This window comes from Streptopelia decaocto (assembly GCF_964273445.1).
Source record: "Streptopelia decaocto genome assembly, chromosome: 7".
Lineage (NCBI taxonomy): Eukaryota > Metazoa > Chordata > Aves > Columbiformes > Columbidae > Streptopelia > Streptopelia decaocto.
Genome location: NC_138661.1, coordinates 39,467,150 through 39,481,102, shown reverse-complemented (window position 1 = coordinate 39,481,102; position 13,953 = coordinate 39,467,150). Strand labels below are relative to the sequence as shown.

The 13,953-nt window shown below is 43.6% G+C and overlaps 1 protein-coding gene across 2 annotated transcripts in view; it reads right to left on the bottom strand.

The window, feature by feature from the left end:
- Positions 1 to 13,953, bottom strand: part of CDAN1 (codanin 1) — a 35,331-nt gene that overhangs the window by 10,584 nt on the left and 10,794 nt on the right. For both annotated transcript variants that reach the window (XR_014184644.1, XM_082058672.1), the window contains exons 9-19: positions 13,673 to 13,762; positions 12,534 to 12,609; positions 10,835 to 11,043; positions 8,062 to 8,176; positions 7,109 to 7,252; positions 6,312 to 6,478; positions 5,617 to 5,698; positions 4,819 to 4,908; positions 3,533 to 3,587; positions 2,479 to 2,612; positions 1,664 to 1,767 (exon numbers count right to left, since the gene is read on the bottom strand). Coding sequence is in view for 1 of the 2 variants with exons in the window: in XM_082058672.1 (XP_081914798.1) it covers positions 1,664 to 1,767; positions 2,479 to 2,612; positions 3,533 to 3,587; positions 4,819 to 4,908; positions 5,617 to 5,698; positions 6,312 to 6,478; positions 7,109 to 7,252; positions 8,062 to 8,176; positions 10,835 to 11,043; positions 12,534 to 12,609; positions 13,673 to 13,762 (1,266 nt within the window). In the remaining variant the exon portion in view is untranslated. The remainder of the gene's footprint in view (positions 1 to 1,663; positions 1,768 to 2,478; positions 2,613 to 3,532; positions 3,588 to 4,818; positions 4,909 to 5,616; positions 5,699 to 6,311; positions 6,479 to 7,108; positions 7,253 to 8,061; positions 8,177 to 10,834; positions 11,044 to 12,533; positions 12,610 to 13,672; positions 13,763 to 13,953) is intronic.

Below are 13,953 nucleotides of genomic sequence, written 5' to 3'. Positions count from 1 at the left end.
CAACTGGAAATGATGTCAAGCAACCTGATCTAACTTGACAGCTTGCCCCACTTGGAGCAGGAGTTTGGATCAGATGACCTCCAGAGGTCACTTCTGACCTCTGAGATTTTCCTATCTATAGCAAGAACATTCTGAAAGGGATATAAACTCTTAAAATGCTGCACTATGTTCACATTCCAAGTGCCCCACAGTCATACAAACCTCCTCTCTGCATCCCTTCATAAATTCCCCTCTAAGATGGCAATCAGATATTCAGATGTCCATAGAATGGATAGGGTTGGAAGGGATCTCCAAAAGTCATCTAGTCCAACCCCATTCCAATGAGCAGGAACATCTTCAACTACATCAGGTTGCTCCAAGTCCCATCCAGCCTGGCCTGGAATGTCTGCAGGGATGGGGCAAACTGAAAGCAGCTAGTTCTTCACATGAATGATTACTGTTGGTGGTAGCGCACCCATAACGCTTTCAAACAGATCCTGACAATTCTGAGGAAAGGATTTGGATTTCAAGTTTGAAAATGAAATTTTATGTGTACAGTACTTTTAATCCTGCTGAAACTAGAATTTGTATTAAAACAAGACTGGCATGGTTTCTTCAGTTCTTTTGCTATATGTGGTTTATCCATCACAGAATAGCTTGGGTAGGAAGGGACCTTCAAAACTCATCTAGTCCAACCTCCCTGAAATGAGCAGGAACATCTTCAACTAGATCAGGTTGCTCAGAGCCCTGTCCAGCCTGGCCTGGATATCTCCAGGGATGAGGCATCTACCACCTCTCTGGGCAACCTGTTGTAATGTTTCACCACTCTCACTGTAAAATATTTCTTCCTCATATCCAGCCTGAACCTCCCCTCCTTCAGTTTAAAACCATTACCCCTTGTCCTATTGCTACAGCCCCTGCTAAAAATTCTGTCCCCATCTTTCTTACAGGCCCCTTTTAGGTACTGAAAGGTGACAATAAGGTCTCCCTGGAACCTTCTCTTCCCCAGGCTGAACAGCCCCAACTCTCTCAGTCTGTCCTCACAGCAGAGCTGTTCCACTCCTCTGATCATTTCTGTGGCCTCCTCTGGTCCCTCTCCAACAGGTCCATGTCTTTCCTGTGCTGAGGGCTCCAGAGCTGGACACAGGACTCCAGGTGGGGTCTCACCAGAGCAGAGGGGCAGAATCACCTCCCTTAACCTGCTGGCCATGCTCCTTTTGATGCAGCCCAAGATACGATTGGCCTTCTGGGCTGCAAGTGCACATTGCTGGCTCATGTCCAGTCTTTCATCCACCAGTACCCCCAGGTCCTTCTCCTCAGGGCTGCTCTCAATCTCTTCATCCCCCAGCCTGTATTGATACTGGGGGTTGTCCCAACCCAGGTGCAGCCCCTTGCACTTGGTCTTCTTGAACCTCACGAGGTTCACATGGGCCAATTCGAGCTTGTCCAGGTCCCTCTGGATGGCATCCTGTCCCTCAGTCATGTCAACTCCACCACTCAGCTTGGTGTCATCCATATGTTGCTGAACCCCACTGTCATAGCCTTATATAGCCTTCGTGTTCTGCTATACAGCATGCTCTGAGGGAAGCTTTCCTTCTCCCATACACACAATTACAAAGGATCAACTCTACCTCAATAGTGTAAAGTTACTTCTTAAGGCACAGAACAGATCTCTAGCACTTACTTGATGTGCTTAACACAGTTGGATCCCACCCTTTCCGCCACAAATTCAACTGTTCTCCGCAGGGAGGGAGGCTGGTTGTGGAAGAAGGCCTGTTCCAACTCTACCTGTTCAACAGAGAAGTGCTACAGTTCATTAGAGTACTCCACCCAGATCCTCCTCAACACAGGAATGGACAAAACTACCATCTGGAATTGTGGTAAAAGGCACTAAATTTGCCTACACTGGAACTTCTGCTATTGGACCATTCAGCACCCTTGTAAAATACTTGTTCCCTATTTCATTCTAACCATTTAATTCAAAGCTCATTATCAGGGTTTATGAAGCTACATAAGCAAATGTCCATTGAAAGGAAGAATGGTAAAGTTCTGACAGCACCTACTAGTAGTTAGTCACCCCACAGGGTTTGATTTTGGAAAGAAAGGATCCTCTCTTAATTACAGGCTGGTAATTCTGTAGGCTCTGACAGAGTTTCTTCTTTTGGTGGAAAACATTGCTACAACCTAACCAAAACGGAGTATGAGAAAAATATCAACATTTTATGTTAAAGAAGTGACAGAGAGAGAAATAGGCTCGTTGTTGCAACTACAGGAATGCTTACTGAAGTTATCTGAATTTCACCACTCCCATGGTATCCCAGCCGTGTAACTACAGCAGAAGAGTGAAGAGTAAGGATACTCGACTGTTAAACACCATGTCCCCTGCCGCCTAGGCCTGTGCTTTGCTTTCCCAGGCATTGGGCTGCCACTGTGTACCCTACCACCACACAAGCGGTTTCTCCTGCCCTGCTTCCCCTTGTGACTCCCTGATTTTATTACCTGCAGTTTCCGCTGTGTGACAGAAGCCTTGGGTACCAAGGACTCTGCAGCTGTGGGAGTGATTTTCCTTATAAATCCACCATTTTTTGCTCCACTACCAGCCACAAAAGAGGCAAGTAGTTTCCGCAGCTCACCTGTACAGAAACACGTGCAAAAGCAGTCATTGTCCCCATGAGGAAGGGAACACACAAAAACTCAAGGGAGAGATTTTGACATTGTCAGTCCTGTTTCCAGAGTAGATTCTTTCAGCTTCTGAAACTTCTCAAAGCTGAAGTTTCAGAAAAGCAGAGGGGCATCCCGCTCACTTAACTGGCAAGGGTATGGCAAGGATCCAAAGATAAAAGAGCAGGCTTCCAAAAAGCTCCCTGGCACATAGGACTTCTTCAGAAGGCTCGGGGAGCAGTAATTTCTACGCATCCATTTTTAGCATGGCAAGCAGGAACTGTGAAGTCTACAAGGCCAACAAGCCAAGCAAAGTTACACAAAATTCCAATAGTCAGGAGAAAACACCAGGGGAAAAGCTTGAAGACATGTTCAACCCCTAGAAGCTTTCGTGATGCAGGTTTAACATGTTTTTCCTAGCAGCTAAGTACCAAGAAGGGGAGCACCATCCCACCACCGGGGACTCTATTGTCTACAGATAGAGACTTCACCAATGGCAGAGAGATCCCAGGAAGATCTCTCAGACAACTGCTTGATAATGCATTGGGGCACAAAAAGGTCCTTCCCCTCTGCCTGGCAGCAGAAATATGCTCAAAGGAGTTCCCCTGTCCCTCTGTATTTAAGCTCTGTAGATCCACTATCCTGACTGTGTAGCCTCCCTCTCCTAGCTTCACCAGATAATATTCACAGCTGCCTGAGCTTCTGCAATACAGGCTTTTATCAAGGTTGACTCATACACAACTGAAACCTCAAGTAGTGAGGACGTGTAAGAAAGATGATTTGAGGACTCACAGTACCAAAGGACAAACATAAATAGAAATTTAAAATTTAAATAAAAATAAATATATACTAATATATTTATTTATATAGTAAATATAAATAAAATACTCACCAAGATAGGGACAGCAGGTATAAAGTAACTGCTGATCCACCAGGGGCACACAGTCCTGGTGAGAAAAGGAAGCAAATGCTGAAAGGACACAGCACGAAATAAACAGTTTTCAGCAAGTCAGAAATGCCATATGTGTTGTCATGGGCAGGTTTCAGAACTGCCTTTCCACGAAAGCAATAAAAATAACTGGATTCCAAACCCACAGTAAAAGTATGAACTTTGCAGCCTAAGTGCTCAGTCCAGCCCTGTAACACAATGAGCTGCTCTACATTTAGTTAGTGTAGCTAACTAAAGAACTTTCTTTCTGATCATTGTCAAAGCCCAGCTTAAATACGGTGGTTACAGAAGGGAACCAGGACTGTTGCCAGAGCTGCTGCTCATAAAAGAGAAACCTATCCATGGAGGAGAACAAACGAGGCACATCTGTCAGCAATACACCTCCACAGGTGTCTTCACCCAGACTCACTGGAACACCACACTGGGGAATAATGCCACCCCAGTATTAGCACAGCCAGAGGCACGGGAGGAAAAGCAACTTCAGATCCCATCCACGCAGGCAGTGCGTACTGCACTCATTTTGGGGAAGAAAAAGCAAAAGCAAAACCACAAACAGCTGATCTCTGCATTTTGTCTCTGTGATTGAAGAGACAGTGCAAAGCAGAACTTTCTAATCAGAACAAGATACATATATCTCTTTGCAAACATATTATTTATTTTTTTCAAGGAATACTGTGTATTGTCTTGCATGTCTGGGAGTTATGTGAAACATCACACATGCAATTAATTCAGCTCTTTTTCTGCTTGCTCATAATGCTTTCAATTCAGCTACCCTTTATCATGCAATTGGAAAACAGGTGACTCCAAAGACAGCAATCTCGCTCTTAGAGTCCCATCTTACTATCTTTGTTGAGTTCACCATCACTAGTATTTATTGCTGGGAAGAGCTACCGTTCTGCCAGCCCACTGTGTACTGCAGTGATCAGAAAGCAGGAAAACAGTATCTCATCCTTCAGCATAACCTGGCACCTATTCTGTACATCACTGCAGCAGGTGAGACAGCTCCTGCCTGACAAAAGCCCCAGAGCTGTAACACACACAAATCTGACAATCCAGGACGCAACGCAGTTGAGGCACTTGGATGAACTGGGGCATTGTGTCCATTTGCCTACATACGCTCAGTGCAGCTGCACTGAAGCCAAGTTCCTGATAAAATCTTCAACTCCCAAGGCTGTGGTAAGTCCGCCCTCATCCACAGATTCAGAGGACATGCTACTACACTAACTCACCAAAGCCTGAGCAGGTGTCACAGTATCCATCATCAATCCCTCCTGCCTCACATCAGTGGTAAAAAACAACTCCTCAGGGACTGACGGAACCTGAAACAGAAACCCCAGCAGTTACAACCCAAACCATAGTCAGTAACTCACAGCATTTCTAATAAAGAAAACAGTAAAATCTCACCAACCTGCCACTCACCAAAAAAAAAACCAAAAAAACCCCAGCACTAAGGATCCTCTCTGCCCTAAGGAGAACCTTTCCACAAAATTAAAGATTTAATTTGATCACAATAACAGGAAGCACCTTCCTTACCCTCCCCATGCAGTATCTTTCAGCTTTCCAACAAGTTCCTGCTAAGCAGTTACCCCGCTTCCAACTGGAAGCACAAAAGGATTTTGACAGTTCATCAAAGACACCATCCCTTTATCAGAGAAAAAATTCCCCCCAAATTCAAGGCTGCCAGCTAGCTCTCCATCTTTGTGACAAGAGCTTCCAGTTCTAACAGGAACCAGCTGTCAATTTGCTTACAAGGATGCAGATTTATAAGCAGAATCTGTTTCAGCAGCAATTAAAACTCCTCTTGGAAAACCAATGTTGCTTCACACAATTCCACTAATGGAAAATAATTCTCATTAGAACACAGAGAATTCTTTAAACCCCACACTAGTTTAAAAAAAAAAACTCCACCACCAAAACAACAAACTACTGTTCTACAGTGTTTTAACTCATTTCAATACTATTTTCTATTGAGTTTCGTGCCTCACTTTTTCTTCAGGAAACAGTTGTGTGCACACAGGACACTCTACCTGAAAAAGCCAACCAAGAACTGCAAGGATCAGCAGCTTGTTCAGGAAACTCATCTCCTTATCTTCAGAAAGGACCATTAACCTGCCATGCACCAAAAACAGCAAGAGAGAGAGTTAGATTTCAGTAGCTCAGTTTTCATTAAGGTAAAAAAAAAAAAAATCTCAAATCACTCACTTTGTAATTATACTACTTGTCACCACATACGCGTTCCTTACTTATCTGCCTAACGACAAGTAGAGCAAGCTCTACTTTTTTGTTTGTGTGCATCTTAATAACATGCTGTTTTAAGTTCACACTGCAAAAGCTAGTGTTAAGTAACTCTCTAGAACATGCTCCAAATTTCCTCATGTATATAGGAAAGAAAACTAGAGCATTATTTAGGCATGGGAGACCTTGTGGGTTTAAGGTCTAAAATTCACAGCTGCAGATGTAGGATGAGAGAGGATTTAAAGAATTTTCTTTACTTCAGGAAAAAACACACATTAAAATATTAATCTCTGGGTTTTGAAAGTGCTCCCTTTGCAACTTTATGTAAGATAAGAAGTGCTCATGATTTGCACACAAACACACAAAAGTACTTTTATAAGAATCTCCAACTAGGGCCAACATGCATTCTCAAACACCGAGCACCTCAACTAAGCACGCAAAACTTCACAGAAAAGTTCTCAACAAATATCCTTTCTCAAGCTCTTACCTGTATACTTGCAGCAAGAGACAGAATACTTTCCTGTAGTAATCAAGGAAAGGAGCAATATGATCCATAAGGGAAAGGTACTCCACAATCCAAGGAATAGTGAGGATAGAACGTTGATCCCGAATGGATTGTCTCAGAAGCTTCAATACATCCAGTACAGGCAGGGTCTTAATGGACAACAGAAATTAAAAGCAGCAGCTTGATATGACCTTTTAATATTTAAAGAAAAACTTTATCTATATCTTGACTTTTCTTTCTAGGAATTCATCTTCTGTACAAGTAAGAGGTGACTTTCTGGCTAATTAAACCACTTAATTGCCCATGAGCAGAGGTAAAAGCCACACTATGACAGCAAACAGAGCTCCCACTGGGACTCTGAAAAGTGAGGCTATACGCCTGACTACATACAAGTGGATTTAAGGTCTAAGCCCTTCCTCCTCACATTCAGTACGACACACCGCTAGGAGATGGTTGCAAAACTAACAGAAACATTCCTGGTAGCTTGATTTTACACTATAAATACAGGTGATCTTAGCTAGGTCACAGTTCTGGTATGACAGCCCCAGACTAGCAGAAACAACAGAAGACTGAGAACCTCAGCATCAGTGCATTGCTCCCTCTTTTCTAGCTTACACAAACTCCTCTTTCCTTTGTTCCCAACCCCAGAATATGCAGTAGGGGCAAAGAACAGTGCAACATCATGCTAGGAACCACCAGCTCACTTTGAAACAGCGTAACTATTCGTAACCCTGTCAAGCAAAAGGCCAAGTTAGATTTCTTAGAGTGTAATTTCTTACTTGGTTTCTTAACGCTACTGCAGAGTCTTGCAAGTCTCTAGTTGGTTGCTCCACAGTGCGATATGGCAAGAAAACAAGAAACCCCAGGAACTTGGCAAGGAGTCGTAGGCTTAAGAGGACCACAGTGAAACGCTTCTTTTCATCCTGAAATGAAGAAAAGAAAGATAGATCAATGCTAGCCTAAACTGGCAAAGCAACTACTTACACTAAACTTCACTCCCTTCATGTAAAAGGACTGCATAGGTTCACCACTGCTCTTAATAGAGCTAATTTTCCAAAATACATACTTATCAAGCATTTTAAATTGCTTCTGCTTCCACTGCTTCACTTATAGCAAGAAGAATTTAATTCAAGAGCTTTCTAAAATAAGCAGCTGCTCAATAACATGTTCAATATTAACTTTGGAGTCAATGAGAGGACAGAGAGTTGATCTCCTTTATACCACTACTGCTCTGCAAGTCTTCATAAACCTCTGGCTGCTACTTTGCTAACAGCCTATAAACTGCGACACCTCTGATAGGTATGGATGAGTGAAGAAACATCTGAACAGGTACGAACAGGCATGACTACAAATTCATTCTAACTAAAATCTTTCTACATGGAAAAGCAACAAGGAGCTATTGCAACTAAGTGCAACAATTGGACTCAGTTACTTAATTGATCTCATGCAGGGTACTAACAACCTAAAAAGAGGCTTTGACTTTTCAAACTATTGCGCATCATCTCTTATGACACAGTTCTATGCAGCACCCCTGAGGCATGTAAGTAAATGGCAAGGGGCTCACACACCCATAACCAAGTTGCTGAGTTATGACAAAACCAAATGAAGAAGCTCTTGTCCTGCAAATAGCGGTAGAAGCTCCAGGCAACTCACAATCAAGCCAATAATTCTTTGGGTACTGGAACAGCTCTGGGAAACTCCTGACAGATGTGCTTGCAAAAGACAAGCTCACCTGTTCATCCATGTCTGCTTCCCCATCATTGTGCTCATGCTCCACCAGAGTAAGGCCATTCAGTTCCAGTATCTTCAGGCACAGACTATCCATCAGGTGCTGATTGAACTGGTAACTTCAGCAAAAGATGATGGTGAGTCAGACTGGGCTGGAAACAGCAGTAAAATCTCAACTAACGAACTGCAAAATTTCAAGCTTTTGAGTTGTATCAAGCATCAGCAGACATCCAGTGTAACAGACTGACAGACAGGAAAACAAGGGACAGGACCAGTACTGTCAGAAGGTGTAGGGAGGCAACTAGGAAAGCTAAGGCCTCCTTAGAATTAAACCTGGCGAGAGGGGTCAAGGACAACAGGAAGAGCTTTTTCCAATACATGGCAGATAAAACTAACACCAGAGGCAATGCATGCCCACTGATGAATGAGGTGGGTGCCCTGGTGACAGAAGATACAGAGAAGGCAGAGTTACTGAACGCCACCTTTGTCTCTGTCTACTCTGCTGGAGGCTGTCCTTCCTGAGGAGCCCCGTACCCCTGAGGCCCCAGAGGAAGGCAGGACAATGGAGGAGTTCGCCTCGGTTGATGAGGACTGGGTTAGGGAGCAATTAGGCAATCTGGACATCCACAAATCCATGGGTCCGGATGGGATGCAACCGCAGGTGCTGAGGGAGCTGGCTGAGGTCATTGCTAGGCCACTCTCCATCATCTTTGCCAAGCCTTGGGAAACGGGAGAGGTACCTGAGGACTGGAGGAAAGCAAATCTCACTCCAGTCTTCAAAAAGGGCAAGAAGGAGGACCCGGATAACTATAGACCAGTCAGCCTCACCTCCATCCCTGGAAAGGCGATGCAACAACTTATCCTTGGTGCCATCTCAAGGCATACCAAGGATAAGCGGGTCATTACGGACAGTCAGCACGGCTTCACCAAGAGGAAGTCATGCTTGACCAACCTCATTGACTTTTATGAGGAAATAACAAGATGGATGGATGACGGCAGAGCGGTGGATGTGGTCTACCTTGATTTCAGTAAGGCATTTGACATAGTCTCCCACAGCATCCTTACAGCTAAACTGAGGGAGTGCGGTCTGGATGACCGAGTAGTGAGGTGGACTGTGAACTGGCTAAAGGAAAGAAGCCGGAGAGTCGTGGTCAATAGGGCAGGGTCTAGTTGGAGGCCAGTATCTAGTGGAGTGCCTCAGGGGTCAGTACTGGGGCCTATATTATTCAATATATTCATCAACGATTTGGATGAGGGAATAGAGTGTACTATCAGCAAGTTTGCTGATGACACCACACTGGGAGGAGTGGCTAACACGCCAGAAGGCTGTGCTGCCATCCAGCGAGACCTGGACAGGCTGGAGAGTTGGGTGGGGACAAATTTAATGAAATATAACAGGGGAAAGTGTAGAGTCTTGCATCTGGGCAGGAACAACCCCAGGTTCCAGTATAAGTTGTGGAACAACCCGTTAGAGAGCAGTGTAGGGGAAAGGGACCTGGGGGTCCTGGTGAACAGCAGGATGACCATGAGCCAGCACTGGGCCCTTGTGGCCAGGAAGGCCAATGGCATCCTGGGGTGTATTAGAAGGGGGGTGGTTAGTAGGTCCAGAGGGGTTCTCCTTCTTCCCTACTCTGCCCTCGTGAGACCACACCTGGAATATTGTATCCAGTTCTGGGCCCCTCAGTTCAAGAAGGACAGGGAACTGCTGGAGAGAGTCCAGTGCAGGGCAACAAAGATGATTAAGGGAGTGGAGCATCTTCTGTATGAGGAAAGGCTGAGGGAGCTGGGTCTCTTTAGCTTGGAGGAGACTGAGGGGTGACCTTATTAATGTTTATAAATATATAAAGGGTGAATGTCATGAGGACGGAGCCAGGGTCTTCTCGGTGACAACCAATGGTAAGATAAGGGGTAATGGGTTCAAACTGGAACACAAGAGGTTCCACTTTACATATGAGAAGAAATTTCTTCTCAGTGAGGGTGACAGAACATTGGAACAGGCTGCCCAGGGGGGTTGTGGAGTCTCCTTCTCTGGAGCTATTCAAAACCTGCCTGGATGCCTTCCTGTGTAACCTCATCTAGGTGTTCCTGCTCTGGCAGGGGGATTGGACTAGATGATCTTTTGGGGTCCCTTCTAATCCCTAACATTCTGTGATTCTGTGGCTGACCCTCTTCTTTTCCCCTCATATTTTGTACTTTTTCAACAGGTGCTATTTAGGAAGTCCCAATGTAAGGATAATAATATGGATCTGTCAAAGCAGGAAGCTGTAAAATAACTGAACTTAAGATTCAAATCTCCCATACATCACAGCTTCTCCATGCTGTGGATTGTGAAAATCTCATTAAACAAAACCATGAACCTGGCTTCATCCTGAAACTCCTTAGCTTCACGTGTTACCACACAAGAAACACTTGGCCAGTCCAGTGCCCTGGCTAGGCAGCACTGCACACCTTGGTACTGGGAAATGCTGATGGCCTGTAACAAGATATTATGATCTTGTAAAAGGAAAATTACCATATAGTCCAGTCTAACGTAGCACACACACACAAACACATTCTATGCTCCAGATAGAACCTGCTTACTAACATGTTCATCAGGCATGCTGGCCAAGAACACTAAGTATGGTATTAGTCATCTTAAAATTATTTCTGATGTGCTCTGCCTGGGCTACACCATGCTCTAAGCTCTCCAGACAACTCCCCGCTGCAAGAGCAATGTGTTGGTGTTCCCCACTCACCCACACATTTCACCAAGAAAACAGCAACCACAGGCAGCTAACCTTCCTGCGCTGAGGATGAAGTCCCTGAAGAACTGCTGGCACCCTGGGAACGAAGGGGGTGGACAAGGTCCCCTGATGCTCTGAGGAACAACAAATCTTTCCTGCAGCCTCTTCAGACGACTCAGATTATCAGAACCCAGCATATTAAGGACATCCTGGTCTGGGGTGTCTCCCCAGCTTGCGCCACCACCAATAGGGCCTTTACACATCTGCAGGAGACAGAAAGAGTAGTAAGGTGGAAAATTTGTAATAAGGCATCATTTCACTTCATCTCTCACCCCACATATTCTGCCTTCCTCACAAGATTTTGTTTCAGAAGTAATGGAAGCATGGCCTTTCCAGGCAGCCCATGTACAGGAGATCTCTTTTCCTCATGCCAAATGTGCTACCCACCTTGCCCATTGTCCTGGTTTTGTTAAAAACAAGACCGGTTCTCTTTTAGTGATTTTTCCTTCAGCTAAGTTCTTCTAGGTGGCTGTACTTTTCTGAGTTTTAGCCTGCATATTTTTTCCTAGGATGCTGTACTCGGTGCTGAGGAAAGGCAAAAGATGACTGCATACTTCTACATTAAGTCAGGACAGTTTTAATGAGAGAGATCATACTAAAAAGCAACATTTAACTAGATATAACAAGCAAACAATTACTAGGTCCGTTTATTCCAAACTGTGCATTCTCCCCTCCTGAAAGAACATGTTGTTACACTTCCTGACCTTTAAATTATCAGGCCTCGACACAAATCCTCAGCCTAGGTTCTTTTCTGCATGAGTACCATAAAATACACAAGATTCCACAAATCACTTTCTAGTCAGACACATCAGATCCGTTGAAGACTCCTAGTAATCAGTTTAAGTCTTTGGTTACTCTTGTGAAACCCTGCAGTCTTCATTAAGAAGGCACAGATATAAAGGAGAAGTACAGTACCTAGGATTAATTAAATCTTGTTTATACAGCTAAGTCCGTCTCACCTCTTTCCCACAATCTCCCTGAACACACAGACATCATCAGACAGGACACTAAAGGAATTTTCAGCATTTCAACAGCTCACAACTTCCTGACAACGTGTGTGGGCTAATATTCAAGGTGGAGTTTTGTGTCTTGATTTGCTATCCAAAAGGAACCTACCAATAAGCCAGCCACTTATAGAGAAAACAGTGAATATCGACACTCCAATCAGAAGCATCTTTTCTTTCTTCATTCCTTCAGTTACAGTAAAGTCAGGTGATGCTTGAAACTGGCCAAAAACCCCCTGTAAACTACAACAGCAATACTATATCAAAAAGATGCTGTTGCAGTGTTACACAGAAGAACCAGAGACTCTTCGCAGGTAGTACACTCATGTTATTAATGAACATAACTGGGAACCTCTGCATTCGATACATGCCAAAACACGTCCTTAAAATTTCTAAAAATTATAACTGTTCTAAAATTAGAAGGTCAAAGTAAATAACCACGAAGAATTAATTCTTACAGCTCATTATGTGTTCAGTGTGCCTTATCCCTGATTTACACAGAGTTCAGTAATTTATCACTGATTTGTATTTCTGGTAAAGGAAGGAAATTCCCATTCTGAAAACTTGGCTCTCCCAAAAAAGTTTCAATAGGAAAATCTCAAACTTGCAAGACAGTTTGTTTTCTCAGGCCAAGGAAGGATCATATCAGCTTTGATGTATATCTTCATAAAAAAACCCATGTCATTTACCTGGATAAGCTGTTTCTGAAAGAGCCTTGCAAAATGGCTGTGGTTGCAGGTTGCCGATAGGTGAGCCATCATGGCCCTGTGAAGGAAAACATCACAAAATGATGACTGGATCTCTGTGGTACAAAAAAAGTGTTCTAATCTCAAACTATACCAAAAGCACAAAATAACTGCTCCTAAGAAAGCAATCTCCAAAAGGCCACTGCAAAAAGCAACATCTTTATAACCATGTTCCCCAAGCACTGAGTCCTATCTGTTGACCATGGAAACAAAAATTCTCCCTGAGCACCTGCAGAGCAAACACAGCTCTGGAGAAAAACACTCTCTTCCTTTCCTGCAATAATGTTGTTTTTTAGGAAGAAAATTAACTCATTCATCTCCCCCTCTCCCCTGTGCAGAGCAGTGAGATGAGAGTTCACACATATGCAAGTAAGAAAACAGCAACAGTAGTACTTCTGATGCCCAAAGAGAAGGAAAATTTCTCAGTTTAAATCTCAGCCTTGTTTTGCTCCTGTGGTAAAAAGTCATCTTCATACATGTAACTTGAATAGCCTGGTGGTTAAGACTAACACAGAAACCCACAAGGCAACTGCTTTCAAAACCATAATAGTTTCTTTATATATAATCTATTTTGATAAAGCAATAAATGAATAAAACAGTTCACTTTCAATAGAAATGACCAGAGTTGTCTTCTTTCCCCAGCCACATACACTAGAACCCCCTGAAATAATTAGAATTTCTAAGAGTTTTTGAATATATGACACACTTCTCCATGCTTAAGACGAGTGGGGCACTGGAAACATGAAATGCACACACGTATATACAATGATAATGTTCAGAACACAACATACTGGTTGTGAGAGTAGCTCTTTCTGTGATCAGGAAAAGGGAAAGAGCTTCCCCAAGACTGAAAAAATTAAGCCCTTGCCACCTATGGCTTGTTTCCTTAAGGTAACAGTTGATACTCTTAAATATAGAAGCAAGTTTACATGAACAGTATCTTCCAAGAAGCACAGCTTCCCCTACAGATTAGTGCAGAAGACCATTAAGGAGAACATGAAACTTAGGATGCCACGCCTAGTGTGCTGCACCAGCAATTCAGGTACACTGAAGATAAAGCTGAAGTTGTATAGGACTCCCACCTGATCTTGTTGCCCAGAACTCTTTCGAAGTCCCAGCCAGTTTTTTCATGGTTATCCTCCCATTCACGCAGCAGTTCATAAAATACATCCCTTTGAATCAAGATATTAAACAGTGTGAATTCTCACCCTTCAAAATCTGAAGTATCAACTGCATATTCAATCGTTCCTAAGTTCCCCAGCAAGAATGCACCTCAGATTAAATAACTCAAGCCTCTAAGCATTCAGATACCTTTGCAAAACTCATTAATGTTAGTGGTACTCCAGCGAGTTTCCATTTTCCA